The 21798-nt window shown below is 36.1% G+C and overlaps 1 protein-coding gene across 1 annotated transcript in view; it reads right to left on the reverse strand.

The window, feature by feature from the left end:
* Positions 1-21798, reverse strand: part of LOC148951840 (proton channel OtopLc-like) — a 150164-nt gene that overhangs the window by 3640 nt on the left and 124726 nt on the right. Inside the window, exons 7-10 of the mRNA XM_089088744.1 lie at positions 19310-19488; positions 12487-12703; positions 6167-6319; positions 3233-3511 (exon numbers count right to left, since the gene is read on the reverse strand). Of these exons, the coding sequence (XP_088944870.1) occupies positions 3233-3511; positions 6167-6319; positions 12487-12703; positions 19310-19488 (828 nt within the window). The remainder of the gene's footprint in view (positions 1-3232; positions 3512-6166; positions 6320-12486; positions 12704-19309; positions 19489-21798) is intronic.

A 21798-nucleotide genomic window follows, 5' to 3' on the forward strand; every position in this document is an offset into this window, starting at 1 on the left:
GATTTTTGTTTATATTTTGGAAAATGGGCAGTACCAAATCTCTATAAGTCTGATAATTTGTCTTTTACTTAGTATCAATTTAGAAACAGCCCCCAGATAAAATTAAAAAGGTCCTATTACTTACTCATGTATGCACTTACAAAAGATACAAAAGGAGCTTTAACCTTTCTCTTATGAATTTGTTTTTATTCAGTATTTTTAAGTTTTTCTTGGGTCAATTTGTTTCTCTTTCTCTATATCTCTGTCTTTCCTTTTCCTTTATCTTTGTTTCTATTTCTGTCTCTTCCTGCATTTGGTCAGTTTTTTTCTTTCAGTTTGAATTTTTTCGGGTTTGTATATTGAATATTATTGATGTTTACCGAGTTGACTTTTTTAAAGCGCATACTTATAACTCTTAGTGAGATTTAAGTTCTATTTCTCTTTATTGATTTTTAACATAAAATAGAGGCTCGACGAAAGTTATTTTTACTGTAGCGTTTTATTTTATCCAAAACGTAAGAAGAACAAACATATTTTACCTGCTTTCTTTTCGTACATTAATTACTTTCTTTATGTTCCTACTCATGTTGGAGCAGTTACCTGCCAAGTGGATAAATCTCCATAAAATGGATTTACCCCTCTTCTCCTTCTTACGTGCTAGTGTGTTTAGATTTCTTTTTTCTGTCTCAATCAGAGTTTTAGCGTTGCTATTTGTTTTCAAATTCTCAATTATCACTTCTCGTTTTTTTATTTATTTAAGCTATTCATTTATTAATTTACATTATCTATTGAATTATTGTCTATCATCCCATTATTTCTCATTTATTATTAGCCCTGGCTAACCATATAAAAAACAAAACACGGACAATAGTAGCAAAAAAAAACACATTTAATAAAAATTGCAAGTGAGAAGAACTTGTTTTTCCTAGCTAATTCAGCAACGATAAGTATTATCTAAATTATTCTTAGTTGTAAAATGTTAGTTTGAAAACAAATTTAAGGGAATTTCATAAAATAGCCAGAAACTCCTAGAAATGGCATCAAATCGAAACAGAAACTAAACCATTGGAATCGCCATGACCGAAAACCCGATCAAGAAAACTTACAGCCAGGAAACTTAAAGCTCCCTGGCTTGAACCCTGGCTTTTGTATGGGTAGTAATGATTCTATATTTTGATGCTCTATACGGATGCTCGTTTTTTTTTTTTCTCCACTGCCATAGGTGCACTTGAAAATCATAGAGAATGGTTTTCGGGCGTTTTTGGGCTAAAAAAATCTCTTCCTGGCTAATTTTTCAACTACGGGCTGCCCTCCCCTGGTAGCATAATATTTGTAGGCATGGATATATAATGAGTCGGAGAAAATAAGGTTGAGATTGTCTGTGCAGGGTTTTTCTTGTTGATAGAAGAAAATCGCCAAATGCTGAAAACCATATTTTGACGAAGGTTGGTCCAGGATTACACAAAGCCTCCATCCAACTGGAGGTCCAAAGGACTTCTTGCTGTCTGGTTCTAAGCCAAGGTTCTTAAGTGCTTCGATGTCGACCTGAGAAGATGTGGTGGTCTCCATCATGCACTGTTTATGAGACAATTGCATTTCCTGTGGCCAAAATAGTTTTAGTGAATTAAAGAATATTAAAATTGCAATTCGGAATGTTACGACGTTAAAAAATAACTATTGTTTCGACATTTTGACTGACGAATTCGGACGCTTTGATCAAGACTTATTAGTAGTTTCATGAACTCATATCCTAGGGTAGGAAACATTGAATTAGGTGATATAGAATGTATTTACTCAGGCAGAAAGGATGGGGCACACAGGCAGGGAGTAGGGCTCATGATGAATAAGGAAGCTGCTAAGTCTTGTTAAGGCTGTAAAAGTATTAATAATAGAATTCCAATCGCTTATTTTATTATTCAAAAGTACAGAGTATCAATCATAGTAGTATATGCCACAGTAGAACCGACTGACGGAGATACTAGGGACTCAGATGAATTTTACTTACAGTTACAGGAACAAATAGACCGGGTTCCAGGTAAAAATATGGTGTTTTATTAGAAAGATTTAATGCCAGGGTCGGTAGAAATAGGATCAGATGGTATCCTAGCCTAGATAAATTTGGTGTAGAGAAAGAAAACAGTAATGACTACAGACTGCTGTAATTTTGTAGATATAACAATCTAGCTATAGCCAATAAAGTATTTGGTCAGAAAATGGGCCATAGGTTAACATGGTATTCACAAGATGGTAAGACAGCTAAACTTGTTGATTAGTTTATTGTAGACCAAAGACTGACATGATCAATACAAGATACTAGGGTATATAGTAGTGCTGGTATTGACGTTAAAAGTATAAATAACCATCTATTATTTTCTAGGGCTAATTTAAAGCTGAAATTTCGGAGGACACCTTCTGGACAGCAATGGCGTTGGTAGAATCCAGTATAAGAATTTGAGAAAAACTTTCCAGGAGCAGTTGAATACTAAACTTGAGAAATTGAAATTTGAAATGATGAATGGAATAATTGTATGAAAAATAATTTGTGAGGTGTTTTTTTACCAGTTGAAAAAAGTTTAGAAGAATACGAGGATAAGTCTGCGAACCAAGGTTAGAGCATTGGGAGCTAGAGTGATGACAGTGGTCAAATATGGTTCTAAAGCATTCGCGCTCCGAAAAACGGAGGAAGATTTGCTAGATGTTTTCCAGGGTAATTGCATAAGGATTGTTTGGGTATCCAACTGTATTTCAAACAGTAGGTTGTACGGAAATTATGGCATAATCCTGCTTTCTAAGGCTGTAATGAGAGAAAGGTTGAAATAGTTAGGCACGTTCTGCGGATGAAGGATGACCAAAAGCCAAACAATGCCCCTTTCAGTCAACCATCAAGGTCTAAATAGAAAGCAGGTCGTCCTTGGTTGGGATTGGAGGATATCGTAAGGAAAGATTTAAGGGAAATGGGAACTTCCTGGGAGGATGTAAAGAGGGAGACTTTAAATACATTGGGATGCAGAAGGAGCGTGCGTTGCTGTGTCGGCCTCAGGATGTTTGGTGCTGCGGCGAATTATAAGTAGTAGTAGTAGTAAGATCCCCTTCCCAAATATTATAGTTTAAACTTATTGTCAGTTCTTATGTATGAACATGGGAACTTAGATCATCAGAAAGACAGCTTAGATCATCTGAAACCCCTCCACAATTAAAATATAATATTATTGTACTATATTATAATAAGTTCTGAAAAAAAAAAAAACATTACCAAAAAGGCTGCTTGCAAGGACAGCATGCTTCATAAATTCTTGATCAGAAGAGCCAATGAAAATAATGAAAACGACGACAATACTCCCAGCAAGAACAAGGAGTCCAAGAAAAAGACCTCTATTTGAAGCATGACAATCAGCATGAATGATCAGACGATTAGACAGCCCGTTTTCTAAGCACTGGGTTTGAACAACACTCGAATGTGGGAGACAGGATAAAATTTCTTTTTCTTCTTGAACCTTGCCTATGTTGCTCCAAATTATGTACCAGATTCCAACTAGAATTAAGATTATGCAAACTCAGAATAAGTATATTAAGTATTATTTTAAGTAAATTCAACTAGATTAGGTGAATACAAAGTGGAAAGAATTCATTATTCGTGTAAGGAATTATAATTAAATAGGACAAAGAAAACAACCTGGAGAACTTTCACTAAAGCAGAGTAATTTAAAGTGCAATTCATGAATGAATGCATTAACAAAAGGTAAAAAAAAATTAATAAAATTTTTTGAAAGGGAACTTATTGCTTTTTTGAATACACCTAAATACACTTAAAAACGCTTAAAATACACTTCACAAACTAAATTTAAAACCCACTTCACGCAATTTTATAAGCAGTATAAGTACAATTAAATTTCTGTACGTAATGGTATTTTTCATCAATCGCCAAGGTATCATTTTAGCTCAGACAAGAAGGGAACTGGTGGATTGCACAGAAGTAATTCAGTTCAAGCAATGATATCATTTGATTTCAGTGTCATTGATGACACTGAATTCAGTTGATGAGACAGAGTAATGTGATAAAGCAATTGAATGGGATCAAAAACGTAAAAAAAAGATATCTGGGGAATAAATTTTAATCTAAATTTTGTTGACTTTGATTTTTTCCTTTCTTAAGTTAAATCAGCACAAAGATTTTAAAACTGCGGTAAGTTTTCTTATACCCTGACAAGTCTTTTATCCTTATTACGCGTAAATTTTAGAAATTCAATTTCAAATGAAGTTATAACAGTCAAAAAGTTGGGTTAAAATTTTAAGCTACACACAGTCTGTAATAAGTATTGTATAAAAAAACTTTCTCAACTTTCCTAAAGTTTTCATACGATAAATTGTAAAAAAACAAAATGTTTAAAATACTTCAATACAACAACATTTTCAATAGTATTGTAAAAAGAGAATAGAAGAAAATGTTCTTTCTTGGTCGAACTAACTGATTTGTAACTTCAACCTTGTGACGTTAAGTTACAAGTTTAGAAGTTTTAGTTTTTTATATCGGAAACTTTTACTCACGTCAGTCCTGGGACATCTATATTTAACAACCTTAGAGGTTGTCTTCAAGTTTCTAATATTTTTAAACAAGCTATCTCCTCCCTCCCTTTTCTTAAGCTTTTAAATAAATTCACCGGTGCCTTTCTTAATTATCTCTTTGTTTAAGAATCATTTATTAAACCAGCAATTAAGTAATTGTTTAATTTAATATCAATTATTAAAATGCCCTTCCAAATGCCACAGCAACATATGGAGGACGAATAATAAAAAAATCCAAAAAAAAAAAAAAAAAATATTTAACATTAACCTCAGAAGGGATTTAAGAAGCAAAATAAAACATCAACATTTGTGTACCCTTCTACCACTAACTTAACACTCAGCTCTCAAGTCCTTCCTCAACGCACCTCAATCAAAATAAAACATTAAATTTATTGAATACCAATTTAATCTTTCAACTATGCATCCTATTAAATTAATCAATAAAAACATGGGAGACTGCATATCCTGAGTGATATTCTGGCCGGTCGAAAAAACTTTCTGGTAGATAATCAATCCAAAAGGGTCCCCTAAAATAATTCATAAGGAAGGCAAATGACTTCCTGAAAACGACTGAGAAATCAGCCATAAGATGGATGAATCAGCCATAAGATGGCTAATAGATTTATCAGTATTCTTTTTATTATGAACTGTGCTTATCAATGCTGTTTCATGCTCTCAATACGGTATAAGGCTGAGATAACAGTACCCTTGTCTTTGGCGTTTTAGCGTATTGGTCAACCTGAGTTAGCATAAGTATCCTTAGAGGCGTGAATTTGATGACAGCATGAATAACTAGTGAACCAATTAAATGAAGCTGTGTACTGGAAATACTCAAAAACGTCACTGAACCATAAAGTCAAATTTAAAGCGAACCAAAACTACGAGAACTATGGTGTCACTGAACCATAACGTCAAATTTAAAGCGAACCAAAACTACGAGAACTATGGTGTCACTGAACCATAAAGTCAAATTTAAAGCGAACCAAAACTACGAGAACTATGGTGTCACCACCCCTCGAATTCCCCTAAAGAAAAGTTTTATCTACACTCCAATAACAATGCACTAAATTTCTTAACTCAGGGTCTCAATGAGCCACATTATAAACAGCTTTTAGACGAAAAAATTGACCTATGCGTTAAGGAAGAATATGAATTTTTAATTTGACACCTGTGAGATTGTTTGGGATGTGTGGGAAATTTAAAAGAAGAAATTTGAAAGGAATGACTTTAGACATTACTATTATTCTCCATGACCACACTGCCTTTGCTATGACGAAAACAATAAGAATTCCAAATAGGGATAGGTCCTTTTATTAGACAGTGAAATGAAAATATAAAACAAAGACTCTAAATATTTCGATGACACAGTCGGTCATCATCATCAGTAGAGTTACTGATGATGACTGTGATGACCGACTTTGTCATCAAAATATTTAGAGTCTTTGTTTTATATTTTCATTTCACTGTCTAATAAAAGGACCTATCCCTATTTGGAATTCTTATTGTTTTCGACTTTAGACATACGGACAAAAAAATTAACCGATTTTAAGAATAACGCTTACGAATTACGTTAATTCGAATAATAATCTTTACGAATGTTAAGAATGTAAATTAAATAACTTACCGACAAGAATGCTGTATTCAATACTGAATGGGTAAAGGTATGGCGAAAATTCTGAAATGATTGTGGTTATATCGCTATCAACGTCGCACAGACCAGTTGTACTCAGAATCAATGAGTTGTTCATTATCTGAGCGAGAGTAGAAGGAATTTCTCCTGAAATAGTATCGTAGCAAATTATTTCTTTCTTGTCGTTTTTTTAATTGATGACAGTCTTTGTCAGTATTTTTCTACTTTTTATTTTAATTAAATCAATAAAAAAAAATCTTTAAAAATCCATACCTCATCCCAGCCACTTATGAAAAATCCTCAAGCTGATGTTGATAAAATGTATATTGCTTAATTTTTATCTTTCACAGATTTGCCACGAAATACAGTGCACATAAAAAGACACTGTCGCTGACACTTACAAACATACCTGTCGTAGCGTCACATGGCATTGGTCTAACAACCCGAGCTTTGTTGACACTTAGAAATTTTTTTTTAGAACCACCTATGGCTCCAATATTACCACCCTCGTTCTGACTAGGTCTCTAACTTTATGCCAATAAAAAGTTTCTAAGACTATTATCTCCCCGTATGAGCCAATTAGCTGAAAACACTTCTCAGCAGCCTTCTCAATCTAAAACTTCCTTCTGAAGAAATGTTTCAAGAGAAACTAAGCTTCCAGCCTATCTGTCCGAGATATTCCAGATTTCAATTGGGATTCTTATTTTCCGGCTGAAATTTTGCATGTCAGTCTGAATACGACCAAAAATTTAGTGTTTTTGAAACCAGCTCCCTCCAAACTCCCTCGACTACTGCATTGCCGCAGTTGATTCTGTAGTCCGAGCAATCCTGCACGTAAAAACTAAGAAGCGTTCCAGGATTGAAGTGGTAAATGCTCTTTATATTCACCATGGTAGATATCTACCGGTAACCCCTATGGATTTCCTCATGAGTTTAATTATAGCCCAAGGAGTTGTGCCTTCTTCCTTTTCAATTGGACATCTTATCCCATTTTAAAAAGGGCAAAATCATCACTCAATGCTCCTCATTCCGCCCTGTAGTACTTGCTACCATGTTTTGCAAGCTTTTTGAACTGCTTTTCATTGACCATCTTATTGCGAAGTATCATGTTCCATCCTATCAATGCTGATTCCATCCTCATCTAGGCTGTTCTTACACTTTGTCTGTCAGCAACAATAAATTCATTGATGCTTATGCGTCAGGTGAAAGTCTTGTGCTAGCAGGTAACGATTTCCGTCAAGATTTTGACCTTCAGATTAATGCCGCTATGTTGCGCCACGCCAGAACACATAGGCTGAACCTTTCTTATACCAAATCCATTCAAGATATGTACTATCGTCTTAGAGTTAACCTGATAGTTTACTCTTCATCTAAAAGTGACGGCCCTCAAGTGTTCTACACTGCCTCTCACCACCCACCCACTTCCGATATTTTTGCAGATGCAGAGAAAGGTACTCGCCTAGGTACCATTTCTTCCCCATTGCTATTCAACAGTAGATTTCCTGATGTGCAGTCATATGTTCCTTTGCCTTTCACCCCTGCCGGTATTATTTTGTCGCCCCTATGTTATGCAGAAGATATCTCAAATTTAAATTGTATAAAGTTTTCAACTCTGTTGCTTTACCACATTATCTGTGCATTCTAAATTTTTGGAAACTATTTACAAATTCAGACGAGTCGAAACTTAGAGTTGCCGTCTATCGAAAATAAACTATTTTTAAACCTCGGTTCTGACCCAATGTTTCGTTGAAGATGTTATGTATTTTAAAGTATTTAGTTTTTGTCTTTAACGTCGTGTTTTTATTTATTTCTTTTTTTATTATTTACTCCGCCTTCGTGTCTTTTGTATGGCGGGTTTTTTTAAAAAAAGAAATAAATTAGTGTCTGATTAAGTGGTTTCCGCATATTAGCGCTTACTGTATCCGAGAATTATCTAGCGTATTCCTGTCCCTGTAATGTCTATTAACGTTATCATTATCGTCTCTATTAGATTTTTAAGTTTTGCCTTTATTCTTCTGTCGCTCCCACCCATTATGTGGCAGGTTTCCTTGGGCCAGATTTTGGACCTAAGAGGCTTCTTGACTGAAGAAACTTCATACTTTTATCTAAAATCGGAAAATTCACTCTGAGGCCCCTTATCTCTAATAAATGTCCTCAAGTTAGGGCTAAAGATTAGGGCAACATTTTTCAGTAGGCTATTTCTTATATAAGCTAAGTATTATGCTAAGCTAAGAGCCTTAAATAACTGATACTGTAAAGTTCCAAGAAATTACAAATGTTTATTCGCTAGAGGAAGTATCTGGCACTGTATTATTTATGTACCGCCTCATTTTTTAGTCAAAAAGTTAATAATTTGGATTTTCAAATTTTTACAAATTTATGAACGGTTATTTGGTAAGTGAAGGACACGATATCTAGTGCATCATTTATGTAATAAGTGAATAACAGTGTAAATGGAAATTTGTACAAATTCCATAAATATTTGTTTTCGCTAAATGAAGTATTGTAGCGCAAAAGAAAACTATTTTATAAGTAATTATTCATAATTAGTTGGCCAAACATTCCCACAGTTTATTTTTGGCCAAATAAATTTGTTCCAAATATTTGTAATTTATAAATATTTATTCACTAATTGTAGTATTGAACAGGGCATCCTTTCAACATATTTTAGTCATCTATTTTATAAATTAAATACAGTTAAAACAATATGCATAGCTGTCTAAGACTTGAGGGTCCTAAGTAGCAGCCAATACTAGTCTAAAGAAAAGTACGGTCTTTATTCCGAAAAACCAAAATCGGTCGCTTGGTATTTAGTCGGTGCTCTTTGAGACCAAAAGCCAGGAAGTAGCTTCTTAATCAAATGTTTCTAAAATTATGAGTATATCTTGGAATTCCAGTGCCCTAGGAAAATGAAGAGAGTAATATAAATGATATTTAGTACTTTGAAACATATAAAAAAACGTTCGAGTTATTTCAGGCAGATTCTCGATGAAGAAATTATTGTTAGCTTGGAAAATTCTCGCAGTAGGTGCTTTCAAGAATAAGTATTGAGTCAAAATTATGCCCTGGGAAGGTATTTTTGAGCCTCTATCTCCCCCCCTTCCCTATTTCCTAAGGTTTATAAAGTCGCATAGAATATACACCTGTATCAACTATCCAAAAAATGCTTTCCTTCAATTTTGGTCTGAGTTAGCTTTAATTTTACTCTAGATTTTAATGAAGTGTGTATATTTTAAGCCATGCTATTTTTTTATTATCATTCGACATATTTTCAATTTTGTAAAACCTTATACATAAATCGATATTTTACAAAATAATGAGGCTCAAAACACTATTAGTCGACCGTGTGTGTACCGTATTTCTATTTAAGAAATTTTAATTTCTAGAACACGAAGTTTGTGCAAATTTTAAGGATTAGGGATGGGGCAATTTTCCCAATCAAGTTTTTTGCTCCCCTTCCCACAGACTCCAAAAACTTCCTTTTTTAAATTTTGATTGAAAAATACACTGTTTTTTGTATTTCTACTTAAATAAAACAAACAACACAATTTTAGCCTCTAGATTTTGAAGAAACACATTTTGCCCCCCTCAACATTTTAGTGACTTTTTCCACTGCCCCCTTACGTTAAAATCAAATTTAAAAGTATTTTTGGCTAAAAAAAAGGTTACCCATTTACCATATATCCTACATAAATGTAATAGCGGGGCGGACTCGTACACTCTGGTTCGAAGATCAGGCCTCACAGGGCCATTGCCCTGTGAGGCAATGTAGGTAGTGTCATGTTGTCTGTGCAGTTTACAATTTCCCCAATTTACCGGAGCTACCAATCTGTGTATCCGAATTTTTAGTTACCTTTGAGTTTTTTTTCACCAAAATTAGTAAGTTGCTTCCCAGAAATTTGATCCCAAAAGGCACCAACCCAGAATTAAGAAAAGAAAAATTTTAGCGAATCTCCCTTAGTTATAACAGAGCTGAATTCATTATGTCAATTATATTTAAGAAGGTTTCATTAATCAAATGAAGCTAAGATTAAGTTATTTAGAAACAGCGAAAAACACTTATACAAATTTGTTACTATTTAATCCTAGATTATCTATTTTATGGAATTCAAGAGAAAATTTTTTAAATCAAATATTTTGTTTACTTTATTGCTTAATCAACTCGCTTAATTACTTCAAACATAAATTAGTACTAGTGTACAATTGCTCCTCCTAAGAAGGAAATACTATAAAATTCTGAAAACAACTTAAAAAAATCGAAAATACTTGCTTATATAATTCCTAGAAGCGCTTTACTTCGCTTTACCCCCCTCCCCCTAAGGTGCAAATATATAGCCCAAATTATAGGTTCTTTATGCATTTTTCCGTTTCTTGATACCGTAAACGTTGCTTTTTTGCCATTAAATCTATTTGAAGAAAGAGTTACGTATTGAAAAATGCATGAAAAATATACAGCTTGGGGTATATATTTGGACTTTATGGGAAAGTACAAATTTTCAAAAAAAAAGAATTTTTAGGAATGATATTAGTATTTAGAATTTTTCAAAGTTGTTTTAACAATTTCATAGCGTTTCCTTCTGAGGAGGAGTGAGGAGGAGGAGTGGGCGCTAATGATTGTACGTTAGCACCCCAAAATTAAATAAGCAAACATGCACTGAATATAACATTGCTACAAACAGCTCATCACAGCCCTTGGGCACCGTATCAGTTCTTAATAAAATCGGTCCTTCAGTACCTAGGTTTTTATACGTACAACTCGGGGCTGCAGTTTAGAAGTTACGGGATCCAGTGGCACCTAAGGTCAGGAGAGTAACTCACTAAAAAAGGTAATCTTTTCAAAATCAAGTTAAAAAAAATAGATCAAATTATCATGTCAGGCGTGGCAATTTACAGAATTGTAGGAGGGGGGATTTACAAAATGAAATAGGCCATTTCCGTGGTCTTCATTAAACTGAACAAAAAATTTACAACTGTAAACTGAACAGCTAGAAAAACAGATTAAATTTCATGTCAGGGGTGTCAATTTGCATAAATGAATGGGGGGGGGGAGGATTATTCTTCAACATATTTTTGTGAGGATGTTTTAATATTCACATTTTGAAATGTATATTAAAGTCACCCTTTTTGGTAAAATCAAAATTACGCAGAAGTAAAGCAACCATAATGTATCCCGTGCACAATTTGGTGAATTAATCTAGGTTTGACTTTTTTTGATTTGTTTACTTTTTTTTACTTTTTTTTTATTTTTGTTTACTTTATTGCTTAATCAATTCGCTTAATTATTTCAGACAGAAATTAGTACTAGTGTACAATTGCTCCTCCTAAGAAGGAGGATTACAGAATTAAAAGACAAACTTTTGAAGTAAAACAAGAGTACAAGCTTTGCAGCCAGATTTCAGGAGCCGAAGGCAAAAATTTGAGACTAAAAAAATACAGTTACAATACAAGTAGTTACAATAAACAAATTCATATTTGTGTCCAAAGGCTTAGTTTCCCCCAGAATACATGCCCAGTAAGTTGATAGCTGACTAGAGAGAAAGGAAATTTGGGACCATTTAGAGTGTTACGATTCAATACAGTTTGTTGCTATACTTTTTTTTTGATTTTAGGTTTGATTTGGTGAGCTAGGTTTGACTTTCAAGAATAATTTTTGTGATTAACCAATCAGGGTGATAATACATAATCTTTTGTAATTTGAAAGTTGGAAGAAGGGAGCAATAATTCTCCTATCTGATTGACAATCCTGACAAAAATGCAAAGACAATGTATTAGTAGACAGTACTTGGAAAACAATTAGTGTTGATATAGGCTTTTCAAATCAAGCTCTGTTCAAAAGAGTATAGGATACTTATAAGAGTGGAAACTGTCATCAGTGTCGGCAAAAAAAACCATCAAGGCCATCTACCGTTTGGCGGCACTTGGCATATTTTCAAACTTTGTAATCATTTTTCTGTAAGCAATTGAGATCAGATACTTGTTACTATAATAGTTTTACCAACTACACAAATTAAATTAGCTGTTCTTATTATTACACTGGCAAAAATGCCAAGTACCGCCAAACACTAGACGGCATTGAAGTTTTTTTAATCAACACTAAAGCCAGTTTCCACTCTGGTAAGTCACCTATACTATTTGCTCTGTACATTAAAATTTTCAGATTTTATAGTTAAGCGTGACGCTAAAATCAACGAAGAACTAAAATCGGGAACGAAGTTCATAAATCATGACTTTTCAATCAACAAGTGTGACTATGATATTGATCGAGCACAGACTATTCCTAACGTCACTGAAGAAAATATGAAAACCATTGTTACCATTTTCAGGTGAAAATTCTATAAATGACAGATACTGTTCTTCAGAAGAAGAAAAAGCAGCATATTTATGAAGTGTACCAATATGCGTCTGCTTGATGTCATGATGAAGGCTATGTGACGTTTCAATTAGAATCATGTATAGCCAGAAGAAAAGACTGGTGGCAAGACAATGCATAGTTGCAAAACGCGCTAACTCTTTACAGCGATTGATTATGACCTGGAACAAAAAAACGTGTTGAGTTTGATTTATTCCATATTTTACTAAATGTAAATGAATCAACTGGGCACATTTTCATTTAGAAGGTAAGTAAATGATGAAAAGTATCTATATTTTTTCCATTCATAGTATATAAGAAGTATTTTAGTGCATTAATTTATGTGTTCCGACCAGTAGAATTTGAAGATGTTCCATTAAAAAAAAAAAGTGAAGACAGCGTCCTCCCCCAAAGACTCTATGGCCCGATTAAACAACAAGGTAAAGGAGAAAACTTCAATCGGAACACAAAAAATATACCACTTCTTTTTTTTTCTTTTTTTTGTAGGGGTAAAATAGTGACGAAGGAACTCACGATGTATATTTCAGAAAACTTTTATGATTTTAATTCTTCTTCTTCTCAGTCAAACAAACACATGAATCAGAACGGAAAGAAAAATAAAGAGAAAACAGGGAAAGCACAAATGACCTGGCCAATATTCTGTGGATATAGCTTTTGCCATATTGACAACAACAGACGCAAAAGAGGGCACACAACTAGCACATTATCTGATAAAAGACGAAACTTAAGCAGAGAATCATCCCTAATCTGATGGATCTACTAAAAATTTTCATTTTCTGTGCACATTTTGTATCCCTGCATAAATCCCTATGTAAGTTTTGTATCCCTTTGTTCCGTGTATAAAACTATTTCTCTTATGTTGTTGCCAACGGCTTTATTGCTTCAACGACGATACTTCTCTTATCATTTGATTGCGGAATTTCAGCGCTATCCGTCTATCGGATTACAGAAATCTGTAATACTTGAAGCATCAAGGACCTCAAAAAAAATTTTTCCGCTGGACCTACTTTACTTGTACTTGTACTTGTGGCGGGAATCACGTGTTTCCACCTCGCCCGGCATCGATGATCTTGGAGACCTTCTTGGACCATGTTGAGCGATCTTCTGCCAGCTGCTCTGCAAAAGCGAGCCACTGAGTTGACCATCTGTGTCCGAACTTTCTGAAACCCCCGATAGGTTCAAGGTCTAACTTGGCCAGGTTCCACCAGTTTTTCCTCTGTCCTTCTTGGCGTCTCTTCCAAGAGCTAATAGGCTCGACTAGAAGTATTTGGCGAGGCAGGTACTCTGGCGGCTTCCGTAATACATGGCCCAACCATTTCAAACGGCGTTCTTTAATAGTGAGCACAACATTTCTCTGAATATTGCACATTCGACGTAGATCCGCGTTGGAGATACGGTCACGCAGCTGTATTCTGAGAATTCTTCGCAGACAGGTATGCTCAAACACCCTCAGTGTATTCTCATGCTGTAGTTTTACCGACCATGTTTCGCATCCGTAAAGGAGAACGGTGCGGACTAGTGCCATGTAGAATCGAACTTTCGTTCGGACACTGACTTCGCGGCGACTCCATAAGGGTTTCCGAAGGAAGGGAAAGACTGTCTGCGCTTTCTGTATTCTCTGTTGGATATCATCGTCGGAAGATCCGTCAGTACATATCTGGGAGCCTAGGTATGTGAAACGGTTGACTTTTTCCAGCTGAACTTGATTGACAGTTAGTGTGAATGGTCCTGTGTTGTGGTTAATAGCCATGAATTTTGTTTTCTCTGTGCTGACTTTCAAGCCGATCAGGTCTGCCCAGGCCACCACGTTGTCAAGCATGTTTTAAGTTTCTACGGGGTCTGACAGGAGGCCAACATCATCCGCATAATCGAGATCAGTCAGTGAAAGATTTTTTCCGATCTGAACTCCTGGATAGGACGACAGGGCATTTTCAAGCACCCAATTGTCGCAGTAATTGAACAGAGTTAGAGAGAGGACGCACCCTTGTTTTACTCCGAACTCAACCAGGAATTCTTCAGTTTCTTCGCCATAGACTCGAACTCGGCTCACTGACGCGTCATAGTATGCCTTCATCAGTTCAAAAAACTTCAGCGGCATTCCGTCATTCTCTAGGATCTTCCAAAGTTTCTGGCGAGTGACCTGGCGAGAAGTCCAGGAACATCAAGATCAGGGGTATATTGTACCTTTTAAACTGCTGGATAATGAGGCGAAAAACGAAGATATTATCAGTACAGCCTCTACCTGGCCGAAAGCCGGCTTGATTTCCTTGGGTTCTTTCCTCCCTTGCCCCTTTGAAGTGGTTCAAGAGTATGATCCCAAATATTTTGACCGCAATGTCTATAAGACTTATTCCGCGGTAATTTTTACATTCGGTTTTATCTCCTTTCATATAGAAAGGGAGAATGGCTGATGTCTTCCAATCTTTTAGGAAAGAATTGGTCCTTCACACTTCTTCGAGAATGCCATGGAGCTGTTCAGCAGTGACCTAAGGGCATTGTTTGGACACTTCTGGGGGGAGGCCGTCTTCACCTTGGGCTTTGTGGTTCTTCAGGGTCTTGATCGCTTTTAGTATTTCGGCTCTGGTCGGTGTATCCAGCTCGACATCGTAGGGTTCTTTAGGGACGGCAGGTGGGAGAGCATCAGGAGCAGATGATGGGGATGGGTTTAGGAGGATCTGAAAGTGATCCTTCCATCTTGCTGATCGCTCCTTCTGACAACTGATGATTTTTCCTGATCTGTCTTTGACTATTTCTGAGACATCAGCTTTCTTACCAACGGATTCTTTCAGGATCTGGTAAGGCTTTCGGGTATCATGTGAGCGTGCTGCTTTCTCTAACGACACGGTAGCATTTTCCCACATTTGGCGGCGGTCCAGACGAACAGAGCGTTTTACCTGTCTGCGCAGCTCTTTTGTTTCTTCTTTAGGGCCGCCCATCTTTTGTCTCCGCTCACCGACTATTGACAGGGTCCTAGCGGTAATCCAGTGATGTCGTTTGATTTTTGCTCGGCCTAGGATCTCATCGGCAGTCTCTGTCACCACTGTCTTAATGGTATTCCATCTCTTTTCCGGAGTTGGGTTTTCATCAGAACTAAGGGTGTCAAATTGGTTGATGAGTTCCAAATTGAGGACCTGCCGAACTTCTTTGTCTTGGAGCTTACCAATGTCGAATCCGGCCTTGGGCTTGTTTTTTCTCCGAGTTGCAAGACGTAGCAAAATTTTTGCAGCAATAAGCCTTTGGTCAGATCCAGACTGCGAGTCTGTGTCCGCACTGTTGTAAGAGCGAGAGTCCTGTACGGAGCTTCTCCAGCCCTGGCGTACGAGAATGAAGTCTATTTGAGCCTTAGTGACACCGTCATTTGAATGCCAAGTTAAAAGGTGGCTAGGTTTGTGCTGAAATATGGTATTGTTGACAAAAAGGTGGTTCATCAAGGCGTAGTTTACCAACCTTTGGCCATTCTCGCATCTGTGACCTTGTCCAAATTTTCCCAGGACTTGTCTTGTGGTTTGGTCAGACGGACCAACTCTTGCGTTGAGGTCTCCAGCAACAATCAAGTAATCACGTGCGGCAACAGAAGAAGACAGCTATTGCAGCTCGCCGTAGAAATCATCCTTGGTCGTATCAGCAGCGTCACGGGTGGGGGCATAGGTAGAAATTATCGGCACATTTGCGGGGTTTTCTTTTAGTCTGATTCTGGCAAGTCTACAAGAGACTGGTTCCCATTCTAGGAGAGCATTTCTGGTTCTTTGGTTCATGATGAAACCAACTCCATTGAGTCCCGAATTATCCTCTACTCCGGAGTAGAAAAAATGGAATTGATGTAGCGTTTCAGGAGCCGTAATAACTATGAATAACTATAAACCGGAAATTCTGGTCTCGGGTATGCAAAGTATGTCTATATTGTACTTCTCCATCTCATGGACAAGAAAAGCTTGCGTGGCTTCTTGTTTGACGGATCTTACATTCCAGCATCCCACATTCATTCTAGATTTTGCCTGTTTAATGACTATAGTAGGTTTTCCTAGATTTATGGCGTGAAAAGTATTTTTCGACTTCGCCGCCATATTCGAAGACGCGTCGCCTGCCGGGAACGCCGTAGTATGGTTGGCTTGTTTACTTCTCGACACCCGCGCCAATACGGGGGCCGCGTCGCTTGCCAGGGACGCCGTAGCCGTTACAACTTTTCTTCTAGGTCTCATATCCATCGATGTTTCTTGGGAATAGAGTTGACCGCAAGGTCACCAGTGTTGCGGGTCACCCGGAGCGCGTTGGCCACCAAATCGCTCGGCGTGGCGGTCAGTGGTGTTTACACTCTTCCACCACTTTGAGGTGAGCTGACAGATTTCCTCTGCTGCCCAGGGACGGAAGATCGAGCCTCATTGCCCGTAACTACCATCACTGCCATGGAGGTATACAAGCTTAGCTTGACCTTTGATTCCCACCTGGAATCAGCAGAGGCTTCAGGAAAGATTCTACTTTCATTTGTTTCAAAATTATGAGGTTTTAAGAGCAGGATCACTCTTTCGTCAATGTTGCCACATTAAATCGCGAAAATAAATAAGTATAACTAATTTGTTAAATTTGACAACACTTTTCGTCCGTAGAGATTAAAATACTAACATATTGGAGATTAAAATATTAACTCTTTCGGCAGTTTTGCCCCGTTAAATCGTGAAAATAAACAAGTTTAATTAATTAGTTAAATTTGGCAACGCATTTCGTTTGTAGAGATTAAAATATTAACATATTAGAGACTAAAATATTAACTCTTTCGTCAATGTTGCCATGTTAAATCGTGAAAATAAATAAGTATAACTAATTAGTTAAATTTGACAACACTTTTAATCTGTAAAAGTCGGATTAAAAATATACAACATTTTGTAGTAAGAGATTTTGTGAAGGAGATTAACAACATTTTTGTCGGATTAACAATATACAACATTTTGTAGTGAGAGATTTTGTGTAAGAGATTAACAACATTTCTGTCAGATTAACAATATACAGCATTCTGTTGTAAGAGATTTTGTGTAAGAAATTAAGAATATTTATGTCAGATTAACAATATACAACATTTTGATGTAATAGATTTTGTGTAAGAGATTAACAACATTTTTGTCAGATTAGCAATATACAGCATTCTGTTGTAAGAGATTTTGTGTAAGAAATTAAGAATATTTTTGTCAGATTAACAATATACAACATTTTGTTGTAAGAGATTTTGTGTAAGAGATTAATAAAATTTTTGTCGGATTGACAATATACAACATTTTGTTGTTATAGATTTTGTGTAAGAGATTAACAACACTTTGTTGGATTAACAAAATACAACATTTTGTTGTAAGACATTTTGTGCAAGAGAATAACAACATTTTTGTTGGATTAACATTATACAACATTTTGATGTAATAGATTTTATGTAAGAGATTAACAACATTTTGGTTGGATTAGCAATATACAAATTTCGTTGTAAGAGATTAACAACATTTTTGTCAGATTAACAATATAAAGTATTCACAATCTGTTGATTCCCAAAGACAAGTAAATCTATAGAGGAAGCTATACCTTTTTAAGCTGTTGGGTACCATATGTTTTCAGCTTATTCTTTGTTGAGTTTTACCTTTTTGCACTACTACCAAAAACTAGAGAAAAGCGTGCCATTTCTTAGTACCTTTTTGCACTACTACCAAAAACTACCAAAAAAGTGTACTTTTTTGCACTACTACCAAAAACTAGAGAAAAGTGTGCCATTTCTTTCATTAGAAATTGAGCTCCCAATTTTCCACTTTATTAAGAAATATGGCTGTATAGATTTTCACTTAACTCATTCAAACAATCGGATTTCATGTTCATTCTTTAGCAAAAAAAATATATCGGATTTCTTTAAATACTATCCTCTAAGAAAAGAACTAAGCTCAATCATAATTTGGGCTCAAGAAATGAAAGATAGATTTTAGAATCATGATGTTTTTTTTGCTTCACATTTCACCGATAACATAAACCTTCACCAATGGTAACAAAATCGCAATATAACTAAGTGGCTCAAATAAAAGAGATAGATTACGCAAAAAAAATATTGTATAATTGTACGTGACCAAGTTGATATATGCAATGAGTACGGCAAACACGGAATAGCAAAAAATTTGATGCAGTCATATGCAAAAAAATTAACATGGGATGTTGTAATTGAGAAATTACAGCAAGCAGCTGCTGATTTTTCCTCCATAGATGCGCTCACCTCAAATAATTGTAAAGTTTTTCTATTTTGTAAAAAAAAAAAATTGTTTTTTGAGTTTAAGGATGGAATAACGTCATAACGGACTGAAACCAAAACTTTCAAAGAAACTTTCTAGGAATTTCGTTAAAGAAAAAAGAAGATCTTGCTTTCCCATAGCCACGTAGTAAAAAGGGTGCTTAAATACGATTGGTTTACGTTTGTGACGTATTAAACGGATGTTAGAGAGCAAAACCAATTAAATATGCCTTTTTAAAACCTATATGGTTTTTCTGTGTTCTTGCGAGAAATTTTGAGCCAGTAAAATGAACGAAAGATTAAATTTTTTCTCACTGATTTTATTGTGTGAAATTTTAAGCAATAAAAAGAACAAAAAGGTAAGGTTTTGAGTCACAATATTTTAGACCAGTAGTCCCTTTGTTTTTCTGTGATTTGCCTTTTAATCAGATATACCAACAAGAAATCACTTGGTCACTTTCACCTGACAAGTTTCCCGTGTTCTGCCAGAACTTAGCTTAATAAAAAAGGAACTTACACTAGAATACTTGAAAATGATGAACAGCTGATAAAAAGAATATACTGGATAAAGAATTGCGAGGATTAGACCCAAACTATCTCCACAATGAACCCTTATATCCTCTTTTTCACTTGTTAATTGCATAATTTTTCTTGTCAACAGTAATGCTGAATGGATTAGGTGTACGAAACAAAAGCCTGGAAAAAAGAAGCTGATAAAGTTGAAACAAAATTAGAGGTTAAGTATCACTAGCTGGCAACTCTTTCTATTGGTGTTTACCTTCGGCAGGGAGCAGTTATGCAAGAATTAGCTAGACTAGAAAAGCTAGTGCATACTGCAAGTTGAAATAATTCTTGGCTAGAGGTTTTAGGATCAAATTTCAAATTTTTCTTATATGCCCAATCAAAAGCTTTCGAAAAGGAATAACAATCTTCAAAACCCTATAGAATGAAAATCTAGATAAAGTTGTTAATACCCGTTTAATGATTTAAGCTTATAATAACAACAGAATGGGGTTCGTTTCAAAATGACTTTCCTTTCAGTCGTTATTCGAAGATTTATTAAAGACGGTCTTATAAAGCCTGCCTCATTTTTAATGATGTATAGCGTTGCCGGGCGTTATTTGCAGTCTGGTAAGATAGAGATGGAGAGAAAAATGTTTACATGCACAAATAATCGTAACTGAATCGTTAAATATATGTTGCACTACAAAACATGTTACAATACACTATTATTCCATGACGTAAAAAAGGGCACAAAAGATTTCTGGTAGCGATTTGTTGAAGCACACATAGGCGAAAGTTTTAGCTTCTGTCTCTTAAGGCTTTCTTTCTAAGCTTCTGAGGGTAATATATCTGAGGGTAATATGTCACGATGAGCAGGGTTAGACAGAAGCATTTTATCAAATCTCAGGATAAGATCACCCAACCAAAGTTCTAGACTTTGGACTTCGACGGTTGCGATGGCATCCTGTAAGAAATTAGCAGTAAACTGTAAACTGATATTTGCAAGAACACAACAAATAGCTAGAATTAGATAGCAAATCCAGGGCACTAGTTTAATGTTATCCGAGCTAAATCGTTTTTACCACCATATTCATACATCTACGCTCACAGCTTCGAAGCAACATACGAATTTCAGTGTTTTATTTTTTTTTTTTAATACGTCATGAACGGAATAGTATCTTTAAACCATATATCTTAGCTCCTCGAGTGCCTCCAGAGATACACAGGACATAATTGAGTAGCCTCCAATCTTTCCTCAAGTAGGCTGCTGCGTAGATGTCCTCCCACTCTGGGACGAGACTCTTCTGGAGGACTCTTCAATTACGTTCGTATGTCCCGGGGAGCACGCTCTTTTGTCTTCCTTGGTGACGAATACCTGCCAGTTGCCAGTGGAGTAGCATTTTAGGCTATGATATGGCATATGGAGGATATGTTCAAGGTACCGCCATCTTCGTTTCCTCAAAACAGAAGTGATGTCTGGTTGGCATGTGCGAGTACGGATCTCGTAGTTGCTTATATAGTCTCTCCAGCTGATACTTGGGGTCCAGCGAAGACAGTTTTTTTCAAAGGCGGTAAGACATTTTTCCTGTTCCGCGGTTAGCTTTAGGTATTCTAGTGAGTAGCTCAGAGCAGACAAAACATTGCTCTGGGACAGTCAGTGGCTCAGAATTTCCAGACTTGTAGAAGGCTCTGAAATGCTGCGTTGGCTAGGGCTATTCAGGTGCGTAACTCTTTTCAGCTACTGTACTGCCTAAGTGCTTGAAGTCTATAACCTTCTCGATGTATTTGTCTCCTAGTTGTATTCCCATGGGTGAACTGCTAATTGACATAGGTTTAGTATTTGGAGCGTTGACGTATCATCCAAATTGTTCAGCTTTCTTCACGTGTTTTTCCAGGAATTTGTGAAGCTTTTACTTATCGGCTCCTATGAGCCCAGCATCATCAGCAAAATCGATGTCCTAGAGAACTTGTCCTGGAATTCGGACTTTATGTTCATTTATTTGTCTAAAGAAATAGTCTACAACTAGGACGAAGAGAAAAGGTGACAGGACATAGCCATGCTTGTTACCAATCATCACATTGAAGTAGCGCTAGCCACTCTGGGACTAGCCGTTTCAATTTCCAATCGAATGGTCCATTTTAGAAGTTTCTACGACAACGCTTTATATAAAAAAAACCTTATATGCCCTTAGGGCATAATTACACCCCTTGCCCTGAGGGCTGTGAGGGGAGTGTCATACTCAAAAATATAATCTCCGGACTTTTTAACTACGTTGAACAAAATGGCTATCTAAAAATTTTGATTGGATGTGTTTGGGGAAATGGTGGGTGTGAGAGGGGTGTTACTTATCCTCCAATCACTTTCGACTATTAAAAAGGGCACAAGCCCTTTTAATTTCCAATCGAATGAGTCCATCACTATCTATAGAAATCTTATATGGGCAAACATATAACCGAGGGCATAACTTACAACCCTTGCCCCGAGGGCTCTGAGGGGGTTAT

Source organism: Artemia sp. Qi Xiang Cuo, chromosome 5, assembly GCF_049724085.1.
Source record: "Artemia sp. Qi Xiang Cuo chromosome 5, ASM4972408v1, whole genome shotgun sequence".
Lineage (NCBI taxonomy): Eukaryota > Metazoa > Arthropoda > Branchiopoda > Anostraca > Artemiidae > Artemia > Artemia sp. Qi Xiang Cuo.